At 34.9% G+C, this 19,574-nt stretch overlaps 2 protein-coding genes across 2 annotated transcripts; one reads left to right on the plus strand and one right to left on the minus strand.

The window, feature by feature from the left end:
• Positions 1 to 712: 712 nt before the first annotated feature.
• LOC145634437 (uncharacterized) lies at positions 713 to 6,048 on the minus strand. Its single transcript, XM_081685860.1, has 8 exons — positions 5,729 to 6,048; positions 5,516 to 5,640; positions 5,382 to 5,419; positions 3,478 to 3,588; positions 3,193 to 3,272; positions 2,517 to 2,553; positions 2,208 to 2,249; positions 713 to 1,184 (listed from the first exon to the last, which is right to left on the minus strand). Exons 1-8 carry the CDS (start codon positions 6,014 to 6,016, stop codon positions 1,117 to 1,119), a joined length of 789 nt encoding a protein of 262 aa, XP_081541986.1. The 5' UTR covers positions 6,017 to 6,048; the 3' UTR covers positions 713 to 1,116.
• A 2,379-nt stretch (positions 6,049 to 8,427) lies between these two features.
• On the plus strand, positions 8,428 to 19,439 carry LOC145634438 (uncharacterized). Its single transcript, XM_081685861.1, has 13 exons — positions 8,428 to 8,673; positions 8,782 to 8,949; positions 9,230 to 9,366; positions 9,462 to 9,611; positions 11,107 to 11,208; positions 11,805 to 11,969; positions 12,315 to 12,425; positions 13,857 to 13,954; positions 15,541 to 15,664; positions 15,860 to 15,949; positions 17,463 to 17,507; positions 18,199 to 18,519; positions 19,101 to 19,439. The coding sequence occupies exons 1-13, from the start codon at positions 8,580 to 8,582 to the stop codon at positions 19,125 to 19,127; spliced, it is 1,632 nt and encodes a 543-aa protein (XP_081541987.1). The 5' UTR covers positions 8,428 to 8,579; the 3' UTR covers positions 19,128 to 19,439.
• Positions 19,440 to 19,574: the final 135 nt, after the last annotated feature.

Raw genomic sequence — 19,574 nt, forward strand, 5'->3', positions numbered from 1 at the left:
AACGTACGAACACGTGTCGACCTACGCTGGGCTAAGTAAACCCACACATACGTACAACCGTACATCTACAAAACCACATTCATACTAAGCAACAACTAAAAACACTAGTCAAAATCATGACAACATCCAAAGTCTTACTCATGAAGAAATTGTTGTTACCATGCTCATCCAAAACATCAATAAATTCAGTCTATGTTAGTCCTAAAATTTATATTAGGACTATAAGTTCAAATGAAAGAAGTAAGGAGCAACATCCTAGTAGAGAAGAGACCATTAAACCTGATCCAAGGCCAGGTTTAAGCCCTGGTGGTCCAGATTTGGTGAGTAGTCCGCACGACTCACCGCCTTCGGACCGTGATGATGGTAGTCCTCATTTTGGTTGGGATCCGACACTTTCACCTCCTAAAGGACCTCTGGATCGAACACAGCCCGATCGACCCCCACCTTCGTATCACTCTTCCTCTTAGGGTCATAGCTAGTTACCTTGCTTTGTAGAACTATACTTGTACTCAGTCCTACTCACTAGAGATGGCGGTTGCTGTTAGTAGGGTTATGCGACTAATTTTAGCTCTTTTGTAATTTATCTTGTACTAGTTTGTCTTAACATTTTATTTTTGTCAACGAGTTTACTTACATGAATATGAATGTATGATAACTGCGCTTATAATTTTGGCTTCTATGATTATTTTATACAAAGTACTGTTAATAGGAGTAGATTATCATTTAGAGATATTTTGATTTATCATTTTCCTTCTGAAAATGAATATTCTAAAGTGATCACAAAATCAGAAAACAGGAAGAACAAGATACTCCTAGGACTAGAGTATGCACAAAACTCGCTTCAATTAGACAACAAGATACTCTCTCTAAATCACTAAAACGTTGTCGATACAGAGACGAAAATCAACTGGAAGCCAACCGATGTTGATGGAGTTATCTACGAATTAGTTCTAGCAAAAGCGGTAAGACTGGTTGACAAACCATATGTTACTTTAAAAACAACCATCCTGAGATTCCAACACTCATAAGATCTAAACAGTCTAAAAAGGCAGGGATTCAGACCTTCAGGTGTTACAAAGCTTCAAGCAGGCTGTAAAAAGATGCTGCTGTAAGTTACTAGTGTTTTGTTCTTCTTGATGCTATCTCCGATGCCCATGCTTTGCCGATATCAGTTTGGAATTTCCCTGAAAACAGGTGTACATTTTCACAATCAAACTGCTTTTAACAGCCAAGTCTCGAAGCAAAATCAACAAAATGCAAAATCAAGAACTCATGATCTCTTCCTGAGACTTAATGAGCGAGTACAGATATCAATGAGGAAAATTGTACTCCTAATTCCTAATGCACTTAGAAAAAAAACTGCGTAATTCCTACCTTTTTACCATGCTTTCGATCTATGTTGGTCTAATGGCCTCCCACCACCACATAAAAAATACGAAAGGTTGGAGGGAAGAGGGGGGAGGGGAATGCAAGCGTTACAGGATGGGTTTGGCATACTCTAAATGAGTTTACCTAATGGAAGTACAAAGACATAAAATCACTTAAGTGAGGAGTTTGTGTAATTGTTTTTCTTAGTTAACATCCTCTACCTAGTAATAATAAGAACAAAATAAATAAATGAAAAACTATGATTTTTTTTTTTTTTTTTTTTTTTTTTTTTTTGGCAGTGGTGAAAATAGGATACAGAAACTCACCCAAATCTCCTACAGTTAACAGCTAGGAGGTGGGCTTTGGATACACTAGTTCTAGCAACCTTAATGCAAATAACAAAGTCTCTTTTACTAGCTTCACGAACTATATCCTTAGCTATGCTTTTTAATTCCTCCTCCGCATTTGAGGGGTGTTGCAGTGCCTTCATGCATCGTTTTATTACCTAAACTGATACCCTATACTAAACACACTGTTGATAGCTTACAAATACAAATATTGCTGTCTAATCTTAGTGCTTTGATGTTAATTATTAAACAAAGCAAATTGTTTTTTCCCACAGTGAAGATGGAAATTAATTCTTTTCTTACATATACAATACAGTACAGTATTCCAATGGGATAGATGTATTCTGTAGGCCAACATATCCTTCATATAGTAGTAGTGTGAAAGTCCACATTTCAAATAGTAAGGAACAAATTTCATATTAAAATCAACAAAAAAAACTGCTACATTGGTAAACATAAACAAGAAGGTTGAAATCAATTAGAAATGCCTACCAGCAGTGGACTCGAAAAACTCCTCCAAATCCTTCCCTTGTTCTGTGCAAGGACAAAAAGAAGAAGTTGAACATTAATTTTCATCTCAACACAACAGTCTCCAACTAGCTAAAATGTCTTCAAGAGATTCAACGTGTATGTCATCTCAAAGAAGAGTAAAGAATCGAATTAACTGTGAGCAATTCCAACATCAAACGCTTAGACCAATAATAGTAACAAAAGGGGGAAAAAATATTTTGCACCATTTTGCATTAGCTAAACGATAGAGGACTTTTCCATAGTTATCACCACTTATGTTGACATTATTACCTTTTTCATACTCCAATGCCTGAAGTATCATCTCAACCTGAAGGGAAAAAAAAAAGTACATTAGAATGACAAGAAGACACTGAGCAACAATCTTATACAGAGTATGAAACTTGGTTTTACTAGATCACATTCAGTTTATAGTATCCAAATCACATTTATAATCTACCAATGTTAAAACTCAACAATTTGGTTGCACTAAATTTGATAGCCTCATAACTTGAAACAACACATTCTTGTGATGCATGATCGACCACATAATACAATCCTTTAAGAATATAATGTGAAGCAATAATTCAACCGTAGCTTTTACGAAGAAGGTAAAAGGAACATTCACATATTCCCATGATTTTCCAGGGGTGTGATGCAAGTAAGTTGAAGCAAGAAGTGATACTACAGCGGTACAGCCTACTTACATCATATACACAACTCTGAAAGTGACTTGCAACTATGCGTAATCATATGATTATAGATATGGCTAAAACTCAGATAATATAAGACTTAGTCTATTACGTACAACCTGAAGCCTAAGTCAAATGGCACAATGCATCTACTACCAAAAAGTGAATATTCAAGACTTGATTGCAATAGCTGAGAAGAGAATGCTGCAACATAAATTATGATCTTAAAGAACACAGAAGAATGTAAATTGCTGAAAAAAGTGCAGAAGTTAACATACTTTGTCGAAATCCTTGACAATCTTTGCTTCAAGTGATGAACTTTCTTCATACTCCATCCATAAATCATGTATCTCTTTGGCTGCAATTATAAATATTGCTCAGAGAACATAACTCAACCAACAAATAAAGCAACTTAGAAATTACACTAGGAGGCTAAATGGAAGGGACTGATATGTCCTTTTCATTTTCCTTTTTTTTCCACTGAATGCCTTCCTCCCTCCCCTCTTGTTCATCAGAAATAGAGTACACAATGAACCAGCTAGAGAGTAAGGCACAGAAAAAACCTCTTGATCCTCCACCAAGGAGATTGCACATATGGTCCAGTGCTTCCCTTTCTCGACGGCTCTTTTCTGTCTTGGAAATCCCATCACAAGGAGTAATATCACCTACAATTGCTGCAAGGGGAGGGAGAACAAAGAGAAAATGTATTAAACTTAAAGGGGAACAGAAAGAAGTCTCATAGAGTTTAAAGGACAGCAATAACATTTTGTTATTAATAATCACTTATCATGCAGAATATTATATTTACACAATATATACATCAGTTAAGCTTAAAGCAGTATCACCAAACAAATAACATCTTTGCCTATCCTGTATCATGAAATTTTCTCCCCAGGAGGAGAAATTGTAGCGCTTTTAAGAGTTTAAGGTATGAATAGTACTTGATTTTGCATCTGAAAGGCCACTTATCATAGAATCTCCAACAACATCTTGCATTTATATCTCCTTCCTTTTCAAAACAGAAGCTATTCCCAATTAAGGGGCCAATTATTCCATAAGCTTTGTCATGCCATTAAGAAGCCACATGATCCTCTAGTCAAAAAAATAAAGATGATAAAAATTTAAAAAAAGAAAAAGGAAGGAGAAGGAGAAGAAGAAGAAGAAGAGAAGGAAAGACATTTTCTTGAAATCATGATTGAAAAATGGGAGCCTCTAGTGCTATTAATTTAGAGGTATGGAACGAAAGGAGTAAACTGAAGCACCCTTTGTTGCATCTTTTATGTGTACAAGTAATTAATAGGACATTATTGGGTTTTTTTTTTTTTTTTTTTTTTTTTTTTTTTTTTTTTTGTAAAAAAAAAAGGACAAGAAAATCAGGAACTAAGGAAGAGCATATTGTTTAAAAGAGGTGTCCTAGGATGTCAGAATCAATTATATATAGTAGTACTTGAAATTTTGAAAGTTTATGAAATATGCCAAAGTACTTGCAGTAAGAGGTGGAAATCGGATCTCAGGTTGACATGAGCATACTATTCATCTAAATCATTAAAGATATCGCATGAACATTCCAATACAGTACCATTAAAGCTTAGAAGTATTCTCTTGCTTTGGGACCTTTGTAGGGAAAATGTGATGATTTAGAGGGCAGTCTCAGGCAGTACTCAACTGTAACCTTAAACTTTGAACTCAGATATCTAATTTAGAGCTGGTTTTGAGATGCACAAGTAACAGGGTATCTTCACCGCAGTGAAAAGTGCCTCAATGAAAATAAAACTACAAGCTAACAAAAACAGTCATTGCCCATCAACCAACACCCTAACACTATATTTAAGGTGCTTCAGAATTATATCCAAACTTCCAAGTGCTAAACGATATGAAACTAAAAACAATATACCCCTCCATCTTCCTTTTCTACTCTACTTTTCAGCAAAGTTTTCATTGCACTACTATCCCCACTATCTAAAAGTGAGATTCTGATTTAAAAGGAATACATTTCTCATGGCCCCAAGTAGGTTTTACAATTTTTTTTCCTTTTTCCAATATTATGCCAATGCTAATGCCGTAACCTATAGCCAGATTTCTCTCTTTCCATATCTCCACAAGTGACCTTTTAAGTGATTGAGTTACTATCTTACTACTCAGCATAACGCTAACCAAACAAATTAGTAATGCCGGCGTTAATTCACCTCATTTCAATATGCCTTCGAAAGCTCAGACAATTATAAAATCTCAATTCACAATCTCATGAATTTAATCCTCGTTCTCTTGATTCTATTCTTACCTCACATTCCAATACTAATCAACCTCCATCACAACTCTTGTTCAAGTACAAACATTCTACAATTCTAAATTACAAAACAAATATAAAATTCAAAAGATGTCTTTCAACTTAGCAATTCCAAAACTACAAAAAATACTTATTCAGCAAACTCATTTAAATTGTAAAATTAAATCAAAATCCTCATACCTTCAGCCATATCATGGACAATAGCCATCTTCACACACCTTCAAAAAAAACCCCACAAAACAATTTCAGAAATTTTATACTAACACTAATTTTGATACTATTAACAATCAAATAAAAACCAAAATAAACCATACTTATCACGATTAACTCCAGGAATATCAGCAGAAATGAGAGCCATTAACCCCATACGATACATATGGTCAGAAATTGATTCTGGGTTTTGAACCTCTCTCTTCACCCACCCTGCCCTTTTCGTTGTCTGCCATAAAAACCACAAATTCATCTAAAATGAGAAAAACCCAAAAAAAATTACTAGAATTTAAAGTTAAAGCACGATGAAATTGTACCTTGAGACGATGGCATAGTGTGAGAAAGTCGATAGCAGAAGAGGGAGAAACAGAAGCATTATCTGGGTTGTTATTGTTGTTGGAAGAGGAGGAAGCCATGCGAAAAAGCTTGGGAGTTGATGAAAAGGAGGTGAATTTGTTGAGAGAGGATAGGAAGGAGGGAAATGTAGTCAATGAACTTCTGCTTACACTCCACATTTTTTCCCCTTCTTGGCTTGGGTTTCTTTTTTGGGGCCCTTTCCCCTTCTTTTCCGGGGGAGTGATACAAGGTTTAAGTGCATACAACATTATAACGGGTGTGAATTAGGTTGTTCGAGACGGATTATGTTCAATTATGAGGTGTGAATTAAGTTGTTTTGGTCGGATTATGTTCAATTATAAGGTCGAAAATCGAATTGAATCGTTTAACTCAAATTAAGTTCAATTATGGAGTGTGAATTAGATTGTTCAAATCGGCTTACGTTCAATTACGAGGCATCTTGTTTGGGTCAGATTATGTTCAACTACGGGTGTGAATTATGTCGTTTAGGTTGGATTATGTTAAACTGTGAGGTGGGTTTTAAGTCGTTTTGGGTTGAATTATGTTCAAGTTGGTTTTGTATTCGAAAACAGGTCGCATTGAGTTTGTTTATGGTTTTTTTTTTGTTGATCACGAAGGGCAAACCCTAAAAGCGCATTGAGTTTGTTTCCAATGTGCTTATTACGATAAACAATGCGCGCATTTGAGTTTGATGCTAAAATGGTTATTATAATAAATTTGATTGAAAATTGTTATGGCAAGTCAAGTGATTTTAGGTGGAATTTGAGTTTTAGTCGTGTCTTTATTATGGTCTAAAATGAAGTCTCGCCGAATAGCATATCATTAATCTTATATTGGTCCTTTAATTTAAAAATTGTGTAACATTTTTTTTTTGGTGTTTAGAGAGCGCGCCACAGGGGCGGGGGTAAGAATCGATCCCAGTTCCTCCTAAAATCAGGAGGGAAGCTCTAACTACTTGAGCTATTCCTCACTCTCAAAAATTGTGTAATATTGACAATAGACTAGTTAAATGGGAATTAAAGTTGCCTTACATTAGAAATGTGAGTGGATAAACTCAATATCCTCCTCAGCTATATTTAATGACACGTGTTTTATGAAAACAAAGGACGGTTGTTTGAAGATGATAGTGTGGCGCAAATAAACAGAAGGATGATGAAGAAGATGGTGGTTCACATTTTCAATGGAGGACGGAGATGAAGGAGGATGAAGAATATGGAACAAAACAAAGGATGATTGATTTTATTTTTATTTTTAAAAATATGTAAATGAATGCTTAAACGAAGGAGGATGAAGAAGATGGTGTGGTGCGAGCATAAAGATGACGGAGAAGATGGTAAGTAAATAAGAGAAAATGGGGTTCCCCCAATACCCTCCAAAAACATCTAGTATGCCCCTTTCAACATAAATTCACCCTCCATACGTTTAAGCCTACAAGGGCGGGTGATGAGAATCGATCACTAGATCATCTGGAACCAGAATGGAAGTTCTAACCACTTGAGCTATCTCTCACTCTCATTGAGAATGTAATATGTAGGAATATCATAAATCAGTTTGACTTAAGACAACCCTACCAAATCTAAAATGATCCAATTCTTTACAAAATAAATAAATAAAATTGATCTAAGACGATTTAAATTTGAATTCTACTATACACTTACACCAACCTAATATGACACAAGTTTAATACTACCTCAGTTTATTTCTCCATGCGCTCATTTCTCTATGCGCGGAATTTTAGGAGAAATTGGATAAAGTAATAAAATATAGAGGTAGTGGGGTAGGTAAAAGAATAAAAAAAATTGTAAACAGCAAAAGTGGTGGATAATTAGAGTAGAGAGAATATGAAAATAATAAAATATGATTTATGTTTGGTTCACTATGTGGGAGAAATGAATTAAATATTATGATGCACAAATCGGAGTGAAGACAGGCTTGGGGGTCGTAATCCGAAACGAGCAGGGCTCCCTGCTTGCTGCTGCTGTGCGTCAGGTAGGGGCGGGGTGGGATGCAGCGATGGCTGAAGCTGCAGCCTGCAAGTTTGGTGTGCAGTTGGCACGAAGGTTGGGCTACTGTGATGTGCACCTTGATGCTGTGAGCGCAGTGAAGGCAGTCAAAACAAGAGCAAAAGGCTACTCTCCTATTTTCCTTTTATATGATGATATTTGCAATTTGGCTTTCGGTTTTAATTCTTTCTCGTTCTCTCATATTAAGCGTGCGGGTAATACTCTAGCCCATAATATTGCAAGATGGGACACTAGAGGTTGTAATGAATATGTTTCTCTTGGTCCTTTCCCCCAAAGTTTGACAACTTTGGCGGAAATTGATCTTCTATAATATTAATCCGCTGCTTGTTTTCAAAAAAAAAAAAAAAAAAAAATTGTAAAAACTTTCGAAATGAAGCAAGTATTTGAAAACGGCCTAAAAGAAAAGTGGAGAGTAATTAAAAAAGGAGGGAGTATATATGAATAAGATTGAATCCGAATCCGACTTGCACATCCAATTTGACAGCTCTATTCCGAGGATTAACAAACTTGAGTGCTTAACAAGAATCACATGTTATAAGAGAAAAGGAGCACGAGATCACACGCTCTAACAGTCTCGCACACAATTAAAACACCCGCCTACTTTTCATATTCCAACGCCGTCGAAATTCATTTTCTGGAATTAACATCAAATTCAACTCTCCAAACTTCATCACATTTCACCAGAATTTCTTCAACGAAGAACCCTAATTCTTCGTTTCCCCCAAATTCAACCTCATCATCTCCGCATTCTTGAACAATTTCAACAACTTCTCTCTCCTCCTCTGCCATGGCTGCATTTCGTAAGCTTCTTCCTTCCCGCTCATTTGGTGTCTTTGCTCGGACTTGCAGTTCTTGGACTTCTTCTGCTTCTTCTACTGAAGGTACTTAATTGAGTTAATTCATTATAAATTTGGACTTTTCTTGCATTGAATTTGGTTATAATTTGAGCATTTTGATAATTTTTGATGCAATGATGTTCAATCTTGTAGGAATTGAAGGGAGTTTGCGGCATTTCAGTGACCAGAAAGTGTTGAGAATCAAAGACGGGGTAGTCGAGGATGAAGTTGAGAGAATTCGGAGTGATTTAGAGATTGCCAAGCAGTGTTTCCTTACAATTCCACAGACTCTTAAGTCTATGCCTAAGATGAATCCTGAGGGTATAATTCTACCTCCATTTCAGATTAATCATTCACTTGAAAAATCTTTTAATCTTGTATAGTTTGCAACTTTATCTTGTTAAATTTCAGTTTAGAATTGCTATGCAATAAGTGTATGCATAATCTTGAAATGGAGGGAGTGATAAATGCACTTTGTTTCAGATTGGAATAGTTTAATCAACATAAACAATGTAAAAGACTCTTTATATTGATATTGTTGAAATGCATTTGATTTGGATTGGATAATTGAATCAACTCTATGTTGGGATTGCTCTTCCAGGGATATATGTGAACAAGAACTTGCGATTGGACAACGTTCAAGTTTATGGGTTTGACTATGATTACACATTAGCACATTACTCTGCTCATCTACAGGCTTTGATTTATGACCTTGCCAAGGAGCATTTAGTCAATGAGGTTCAATGTTTTTTCTTGAAATTTGAATCAGTTGTTTAAGCCATTGGCTTCTGTTTCTTTGTTATATCTTACATAGTCTACTCTGATGGTTGCAGCTTAGGTATCCAGAAAGCTGCTTGAAGTTCAAATATGACCATAGCTTCCCTATTAGAGGTTTGTACTATGACAAGTTAAAAGGGTGTCTCTTGAAGTTGGATTTTTTCGGATCAATTGAGCCTGATGGATGCTTCTTTGGTCGTCGTAAGGTGGGCTGTGACCTCTTATGATTATTGCTTCTATGCATTGTCTCATTTATTTTAATAGTAGTGTTTTCCTTGAAATTAGATTTTGGAGGTTTACATTGTACTAATAATGAGTATGTTATAAGTTAGTTGTATTTTAGTGTAATCTTGCTACCCCTAATTAAATGGAATAGCAGAATCCTCTATTTAGGATTAGAAAACGAATAACTCTTAACACCGCCATTTGGAATATTGTCACAAATGGGATGGACTGTTGTGTGATAGTAGATTCCTCTATCCTGTTGCACAGAATTAGCACTCCAAAGGATTGGTAATGACAAGATTCTCATGTACTTTGTTGGGAATTATGTAGGAGCTCTCACTTTTCTAATCATGAAGTAGGGGGTTCCTGTTCTTTGTTGGCCAATCTCATAGCCTCTGACTAGCCTTATTAATGTTTGTGCACATGAGATATGGGCTGTTATTATCGTCTTGCCACAAGGATTCTTCTTGTGTAGATGAGCTTTTGGGTAATCATTGGTGTATTCCCTGAGCATTGCCCTCTTGCCAACTTGCTGTTTTGTTGATGGAAAAGTTTATAATTGCTCATATATGCATTTGAGACCCCCACCCCCTTCATTATATTTTTAACTTTATTTTCATTTTATTGTTAAATTCTTCTATCTCTTGCTAGTTGCTACCCCTCTTAAAGCTCACCCATTCAGAAGTGGAAAAGATAAAATACAAAGCAGTTTTGCAATATGATATAAAAAAATATTATTTGCAAGGATTTTGCATAATGAAGCTCATTTTCTGTGATGTGCATACCTTGTGTCTTAGTTGTCCCTTGCACTTTTCTAAACCAAGCTTTTATATAAACTTTGTACGCTGGTATTCATAAAAAGTGATGTAATTCGTGGAATAGTTAATGTCATTGGAACACTATCAAAATGCTTTATGATTAAAGGTGTACCATCCAATCTGAACTTAAGCACCATGTTGAACCATCAATGAGCTAATAATAAAGTGGAGAAAAAGGAAGTTTGGCTCTTAGATGACAATGGTAATGCGGTTTTAAAGGATGCTTAAATGCTTCATTTTACCATTTTGGTAACTCTGCACCGCATTTTGCAGCTACAAGAAATCTAAAGCAAGGTATTAAATAGCCCAAGGTGCACTTAGGTGATGAGGTGCCTGCTGCCAGCCTCATTGAAGTGTGGTGCTCTTAATAAATATCAGAAAATTTCAGAGTAAACTTTCAAGTTTATGCGCCTCACCTAGCTCAAAAGAGTTCTGTATTTGATCCAAAGCTTATTATACTGTTCATATTTGATAGGAAAACTGGACATTTATGTCTGAGAATCACATGTCTTTTCTCAATCACCCTAGAATTGGACTTTATTGTGTCTCCTAGGAATGATTTCATTGTGTAGCATAATCTATCTTAATTGATGCAAATAAATTGGTCTATAATGAGGAATATCTGATTCCTGCTGATGTTTTCCATTTGTATGTACAGCTAAGGCGGGAGGAGATAATAGAGATGTATGGAACAAGACATATTGGTCGCCATCAAGCACGGGGGCTTGTTAGTTTGATGGATTTTTTCTGCTTTAGTGAGGTAAGGCCCTTTTTCATCATATCTTTCTAATAATTGCATGCTGTTATCCTGCCTTACTTTAGCAATCATAATATTAGTCTGTTTGTATTTATAGGTTTACATTATTAGCCTGTTTGTATTTATAGATTCACATTATGCCAACATAGGTAGTAAGTAGTGGGGTTGTACAATATATTTATTTTATAATATGTTTTACCTTTCCAATGTTTGTATAGAGAAAAATCAAGCTGTGAATCTAAAACCACCTTCTACCCTTTCCATCCTCACAATTTTTTTAGAACGAATAAAAATATATAGGAATAAAAGAGAGACAAGACTGAATGAGAATAATTGATGGTTTTGTATATTGTTAAACTCACAATAAGTGTGTGGAAATAAGACATGATTGTTGTTATTATGATTTCTTGTAACATTTATATTGCTTCAATAACAGTCTTAATGGTCAAGCAGATAATTTTATTTCTGGCATCAACTGCATTCTTTTAACTTATATGCAGCCCCCCTCCCTCCCTCTCCCCCCACCCACCCCCCCCCCCCCCCCCCCCCCCCCAAGTCCTGGTTTGCTTGTCTAACTCCATTTGCTTGCTACATTGAAGGCATGCTTGATCGCTGACATCGTGCAACATTTTGTCGATGAAAAACTGGAGTTTGATGCTTCGTATGTCTATCATGATATCAATCATGCAATTCAGCATGTTCATAGAAGTGGAGTAGCTCATAAGGCAATCATTGCTGATCCTGAGAGATATCTTGTTAAAAATGTGGGTAATTATGCCGTTTCTTCACTATCACTAGTAATTCTGTGTTACTCCACTATCCACACGTCCCAAAAAAAGGTTTTAAGTTTATAGTCTATACATCCTCAAAATACAGTTAAAACTGTAATGGAATTTTAAACAAAAAATATATAGTATTGTTTTGATTAAAGTGACTAGAGAAATGATTCATCATGTCCTCAACTCTTCCCAAATTTCAAAGTGTGTCAAGATGATGGTTAAATAACATTTGAAAAAGTTTATCACCTACAATTTGATAGTGTGATGCTTACTATATTTAAAAGCACTCAATAATTTTTTTTATATGGCTTGCATTGTTTAATGCTACAGGATCAGTTGTATTGCTTTTTGAAGATGCTAAGAGACAAAGGAAAGAAAATGTTCTTGCTGACTAATTCACCCTATTATTTTGTTGATGGCGGTTTGCGCTTTCTTTTGGAGGTAATTTTCACACTGTCAATTCTTCCCTTCATGCACATCTTGGTTCACTAACTTTACAAAAGTGTTAAAGACAGGCTTAAACTTTATGTAATGTGCTTTACAGAGTCTGTTTATCATATCTGGAGTCATAGGATTGCTATTATCTTTAAAAATGAGCATAAGAGTCTGGATGTAATTGATCAGGAAGTTATGTTTCATGTTGCATGTAGATGCACCGATGCTATTAGGAGTCAGTTGAGGATGTAACAGCAGGGTTGTCTGCTTGTGTCTTTTGAGGCTTTTTTTGTTTGGAGGCTGAGATCTTTTGTAAGTAACTTTGTTACTGCGTTTCTTTCTTGGTTATTAATTCTATCAATTGCCAAAATATAACAAAAATTTACTAAGGTACTAAATTCAATAATACAAGCTGAGGGAAACACAAATAACGAATCCAGATATATGCTTCTATTGTGAAAACAATCATGGTATCTCTAATTTACAGTTATAAATTTATGGTAATAGATAATGATATATGTTTTACGACAAGTCGTCCTACAAGTATAAGCTTTAACATTTTCAATAAATTTCCTAGTCTCTTGGGTAATGCATTCCTGATTTCCCATTAGCTTCCATTCTTCTCTGTATTAAAAAGGACTGCCCAACATCAATTTGGAATTTATGTGCTCTTATAGAAAATTAAAGAACATACAAACATGCAAAATTAATGTGTAGTTGGTATTCACCAGTTTAACACCTTTTGGCAGTATATACTACTTCCTCTAGACATTGTGTTAATACCTAGATTGGTAAACTCATACTTATAAATCAATTCATCACCAAGTAATATATTTCTGTTTTCTAATTATTTAAAGACTAAAAAACTATTATTATCTGAGGAAAGAGGACCAACACCAACAGTGGGATATTAAATTCTTAGTTGGGCGTTTGTTTTTTATGGTGTGCTGTGTGCCTTTTTGAAGGCAAATTAGGCTCGGAGGCTATTTTCTGTGCATTGGAGAGACTTGGGTCTTCCCTTCTACAGTGTTAGATCTGCAATAGGCTTGTTTTGTTGGCTTTAGAGGTGCCAAGGAAAAGATGTGGTGGAATTGTTTTATGACTATTATGTGGTGTTTTTGTTAGAATGAAATGCAAGCATTTTCTGTGGAGCTGCTATATTAACTGATTTGTTGTGGGTTTGATACTTTGACATGACTGCCAAGAATGTATTGGGATAAGAAACAACTGAGTTAAGAAATATAACTATTTGTTAGGATTTATTTTCAAAATACGTAGTATTATTTATACTCTAATCTCCTGCTTTATTTTTGAGGATCCTTATAATTGTTTTGCACTTGTTCTTCACATTTGTTTTGTCATTTCAATAAATTATATCTTATTTGTGAAGATTCATGAAGTTCAAAAATTGTAATGTTCTTTTAATGTGTTGATCAGGATTCCCTGGGCTGTGGCGACTCTTGGAGAGATCTATTTGATGTAGTCATTGCTAAAGCCAATAAGCCAGACTTTTATACGTCAGAGCGACCATTCCGGTTAAGATCTTATGCTCTTCTAATTGTTTATTAATATGTAGATCTTAACCAGTATCACATTATTTATCTATATGTGGTTTGTTCTGGTGCATGCCATGGATATGGGAAGTTAAGTTGCTATCTACTTTATAGTTTGTTTTACTATTTGACAAGTTCACAATTTTTTTTTTTTTTTTTGGGCAAAGGGGGGGGGGGGGGGGGGGGGGAAGCTTGGAAAGTAATTAGCAAGTTTGTTGAATCCCTGTTAGAAGAAATAACCTCTTCCCCTTTAATTGTAAATGGCTTTCACACTTCATACGAGTTTGGAAGAGTCTGAAGACTCTGAACGACCTATAAATAATGTGGATTACATAGGTTTATAGCTTCCAATTCCCTTAAATGTTGTGCTTTAAGGTATTGAATAATATGTCAACTGTTGAGGAAGTATGGTGTGTTGGAATTCGGAAAAAAAGGGGGAATGAGAATCAAACCCTGTTGTATATGTATATATGCGTGCATTGATGCCATTCATGCCAATGTCTGTTTATATGGGTATATATGTATGTCTCACTTTGCATGTGTTTGTGTGAGTCTGTGCCTACTATATGCTTCTGATTTGTTTGTGACAAAATACCGCACATGAGTAGTATAACCCGTAAAGTGGCACCCCCAATCCAAGTTAAATACGTAGTATTATTAAATATACTGTATTTGATTAAAGGATAGTTAAGATGGTAGCACTTATTATTCTTTTTTGTTGGTCTTAAGTTCACAACACCCAATAATAAACATCTCTAGTGTCGTTAAAAATGCTTACAATTGATGGATGATGTGACATTTTTCTAGTGCATGAGAAGGGTGTTGCTTGGCACATGTACTTTCTTAGATCTACTCTTTAATATAGATTAATATATACGAAGTATATTTTGACCTAATTATGAAATATACTTCTCCTATTTCTGTAATGTAGCCCCTTTACTTATTATGTCTTAAGAGAGAGAAGGCAAAAGCAATTATGTACAACAGTATTAGTGGAAATGTAAAGCAAGGAGAGGGAAGGCAAAAACTACTGGGTAAATCAACAGTATAAGGGTAAAAGTTACCCAAACAGAAAATGTGTCAACTAAAAGAAACTTCCCAAATATGAATATTTCCGTTGTTCTTTTTACTTGTGCCATTTAGAGTTTTAAGCTTATCACTACTTAAATTGTCGTGAATATCTTTAATTATCTTATAGTAAAGTTATTAAAAGTTGATGTATTGAAAGCATATATCTAGACGAATCTAACAAGATCCTACATGACTATATTTTTCTTTATGCTCACAACATATGGTCAAAGGAGTGTGTGAATGGTATAAAAGTGCAAATGGTGCAAGTATCAATGAATTGAAGAAGTACATGTCAATTAATTAGAAGCAAATTCAGCAAGTATATACAAAGTATTTAAAAGTTAAAACTTTGGACTTAACTGGACATATGGAGTCCAAGAGGTCAACTCCAAAACTATATACCATGATGAGAACATTTGTACTAGTTACTTTCTCGAATCCATGCATTTTTATTTCATTGACTGCAAAGTACTGATTTTGATCTTTCTGTGGCACAGATGCTATGACACGAGCAAGGATACGTTGGCATTCTCTAAGGTGGATGCTTTTCTTCCCAATAAAATATATTACCATGGATGTCTGAAATCCTTTCTCAAAATTACAAAGTGGCACGGGCCAGAGGTATGTCAAAATTTGCTTTATCTTACTGAAAGGCTCCTTTATAGCATTAGGTTTCTTCTACTGATTCTGCTTGCTGGAGCTTAATTGTATTGAAAATGTGCTATCTTTACTTCACTGAAACTGCAAGCTTTTAGTATTATTCTAGCTGTCACGCGTCATCTTTTGGTCCTTTCTTTAAATATCTACATTTTGTAGGTTATATACTTTGGTGACCATTTGTTTAGCGATCTTAGAGGGCCTTCAAAGGCAGGGTGGCGTACTGCTGCTATCATTCATGAATTGGAAGTAAGTTTTTTGTTAATTTTTGTAACAATTCTTTTTGTCTTATCAATTAATTGTTTTGGAATGTATGCAATTTTCTTCATTTATTGCATTGCCTCTTTTAATATACTAATCCTGAAATCCTGAAACTGATATTACTATCATGCTCCCTGGATCATAATTTATTTGTTAAATGTTTTGAATTTATATCTTTGCCACACCTGTTTTGAATTTTGATGAGGTTTTGTGGGAAAGAAGCAGAAGTATTTATGAGCAAAATGTCCGGCACAGCCATTTAAATTACTAGATTAAGGGTGACATCATTATATCTTTTATCTGATGAACAAGATTAAAAACTTAATAGAAAGAAGTGCATACTGCGTCAGTAGGTGAAATCTGAAGTTTCAATATGAGATAAGGTTGATATCTTTCTGTGCAATAATGATGATTAAGACTTGGATTTCTGATGTTGACATTGCAAAGACTTTATGGGGTTCTAGTAGCCTACAGTCTAGTGTCAACTTTGATGTTCTCATTTTGAGCAGAATAAGTAATATATACCTCTACTAAAACTCCTATTTTCTAAACATAATATCCTAATCAATAAGGAAACTTCATGCTCTGTGCTGTCAATGACTTTGCCGCATTTACATGTTAGTTAATCACTTTGCCAAGCTCCCATCAAGGCTTTCAATTAATGTCAAGATACTACTTGACACACTCGTGTGGTTAACTTGGGTTTTAACCTAATATCACTAACTAAAATGTCTTGAGAATTTGGAATCCTAAAACCCAATAATGGAAAACATAAATTGATACCTCTACACCACTGGTTTGAAGTATTAATCTCAAAACAACTCCTTGCTTCTAAAATTGTTGAACGTTTTATGAAGTATTTCTATTCAATTTTGATACACATCTTATCATCTACAGACCATTGGATATTATCACCATCATCAAAAAATTTGAGCAGTGCTCTACATGCGAACTTCTCACTAGCTACTCTAAAACAATAACATTGACCTGGCCAATGTTATCATTTTTTTTTTTTGTAGATTGTGTGTGGTTTTTTTTTTTGTTTGTGTGTGTGTGTCAATATCTTTTCATAAAGGTGCACAGCTGGCCAACTCTCTTTGTATTTTGTTATTTTTTGGAATTTACAAATAATTACTGGGCTTACTTTTTGGATAAATGTGCTTTAAAGATTTGTTGTTGGTGATAACATGTATAGATGATGAGATGTGCGTCACAACTAAAATAGATCTTAAATTTTTTCTACAAATTTTGAAGCAAGGGAGTGTAGCACGGTGTGTCAGTATTAATGCTTCAAATCAGTGTCTTCTTAATGCATTAATGGGTCTAAGGATTCCAAATTGTCAAGATAATTTAAGCACTGGGTGGATGTATATAGCCACTTTCTGGTCATGGGATTAGTGTTCCTATAATCATAGTCCTGGAATAAATTTCAGCCATTGATGCTTGTATAGTTTTTTCAGTTCACAAGCTCCTTTATAACGGTTTGATTTGATTTTTGCAGAATGAAATACGTATTCAGAATGAGGAATCTTATCGTTTTGAGCAGGTACCCTTTGAGATCTTTGTGATGTTCTTATTTGTCACCTCCACCGCCCAATTCATTTGTGGTCAATATTTTACAATCACTGATGGTAGTTGTAACTTGATGTAATCTCACATATTGCTGACCATATCTCAGTAAGTATCTTAACAAACAATGCTATCTGATAATCTGATTAACAGGGATATCGGAATTTCACAAGTTTACAGTTTTTGTTACATGTACAAATGATGATTAGATCATGTAATTTGCCAACCAATGATGAAGCAAAGAAAATGAGATCAAAAGCAGATTTCACATAAACCTTGCAAAGTTTTAGACTGATCCAATTTATGCTTTTTGTTGTAAAAAATTAATGAATCTGCTGCATACAATAGGATTTACTTTAGAATGTATGCTATTTTAAATTTTCATTTGAATTTGTGACACTGTACTATTAAAACCATGCAATAACTGATGGTTGCTCCCATTTGATTGGGGTAATAATAAAGACTTGTTATAATACACATAAAATAAGAGTAGTTTCTAGATGTGATAGTTCAACCACATATTTCAGTTGTACACTCATCTTTGCCAAAATTATTGGACTATATTAATGCTTGTGCTAGATTCTGTTTACAAAATGTCTTAAGTCCCTTGATTTCTTTTTATTCATATGCTATGGGTCTTCTAAAGATTTATCTCTCTTTTGGCACAGGCGAGATTTCACATTATCCAAGAGCTCCTAGGTAGATTGCATGCAACTGTTGTAGATTCACAAAAAAGTGAAACATACAGGTCACTCATGAAAGAGCTCAATGAGGAGAGGCAAACAGCACGCTGCACCATGAAAAACATGTTCAACAAGGCTTTTGGGGCCACTTTCCTCACTGATACTGGTCAAGAATCCTCCTTTGCCTATCACATCCATCAGTATGCAGATGTTTACACCAGTAAGCCAGAAAATTTCCTGTTCTATCCACCTGAAGCATGGCTTCATGTGCCCTTTGATGTCAAGATCATGCCACATCATGTGAAGGTATGTTGATGTTTTCCAGCGAATTATGAGTTTATGTGAAGTCAACCTCTATGCTTTTCCATTATTAGTCTGGCATATTTATTTGGGCAGAGGGGGTAGGATGAGGAGGGAGTAGGAGGGGGGGTTTTCCGTCCAAGACATTCTTTTATGACATTTGAAGTTGAAACAACTAAAGATATGTTGCTGGGTCTTTTATCTCTACCTATTTTCTTTCTCCCACTCCACTTCTGCATGGGCTGCCTTTTTGGCCTTTTATTGTTGTATGATGATGATAAGCTTGAACAGGAATGGACTGATAGCTGAGTTCGTACTAATGAACCTTGAAGTGATTAATTTAACTCTGGAAATTTCTGTTGGGAAGGACTTTGGAAGAAAATGGAGAGACCCATTATTAGAAAAAACGAAAAGGAAGAGAGGGGGAGGGGGGATTAAAAATGGTTGAGCTTGGTTCTTAATGGGACTTATATCAATAATAGCTTGTTAATAAGTTAATTACTTAGTTCTTTAATATACTCATATTAATCTTATTAATCTTTGATTCTTTGTGCAGTAACTCATATCTTACGTTTAATGTTGTTCAGGTTCCTTCAAGCTTGTTCAAGACATAGGAGACATTCGTTTTAATCATTTAGGATTGCTGTAACTTTGGACTCAAATTTTGATCCTGTGAGTAAAGTCAGCTTGCTCACTGCAAATGATATTTTTTGCTTATACAAAATACAGTTTATGCAAATGTTGTAAAGTTCGAAATACAGTTTAGGCAAATGTTGTAAAGTTCGAAATACAGTTTTTGCTTATTCCATAACATGTAGATTATGGAAAATCTTATACACAACCCAAGGTTGATAGATAAGAAAAAGAATATAGAAACAATAATCATTTGTAAACATCATTATTTTTTACCAATGTATTGCCTTCAATCATTTTCTTTCTATGTAATACTCCCCATATGTTGGATAATGTTTATATTTTACCGATGTATTTCGTGACATTTACTTTGTATGTTAGATAATAATATTTAGTGTTTGAACGCATCTCGTTCAACTTTGGCTTGG

The sequence above is a fragment of the Chenopodium album genome, chromosome 6 (assembly GCF_948465745.1).
Source record: "Chenopodium album chromosome 6, dcCheAlbu1.1, whole genome shotgun sequence".
Taxonomy (NCBI): Eukaryota; Viridiplantae; Streptophyta; class Magnoliopsida; order Caryophyllales; family Amaranthaceae; genus Chenopodium; species Chenopodium album.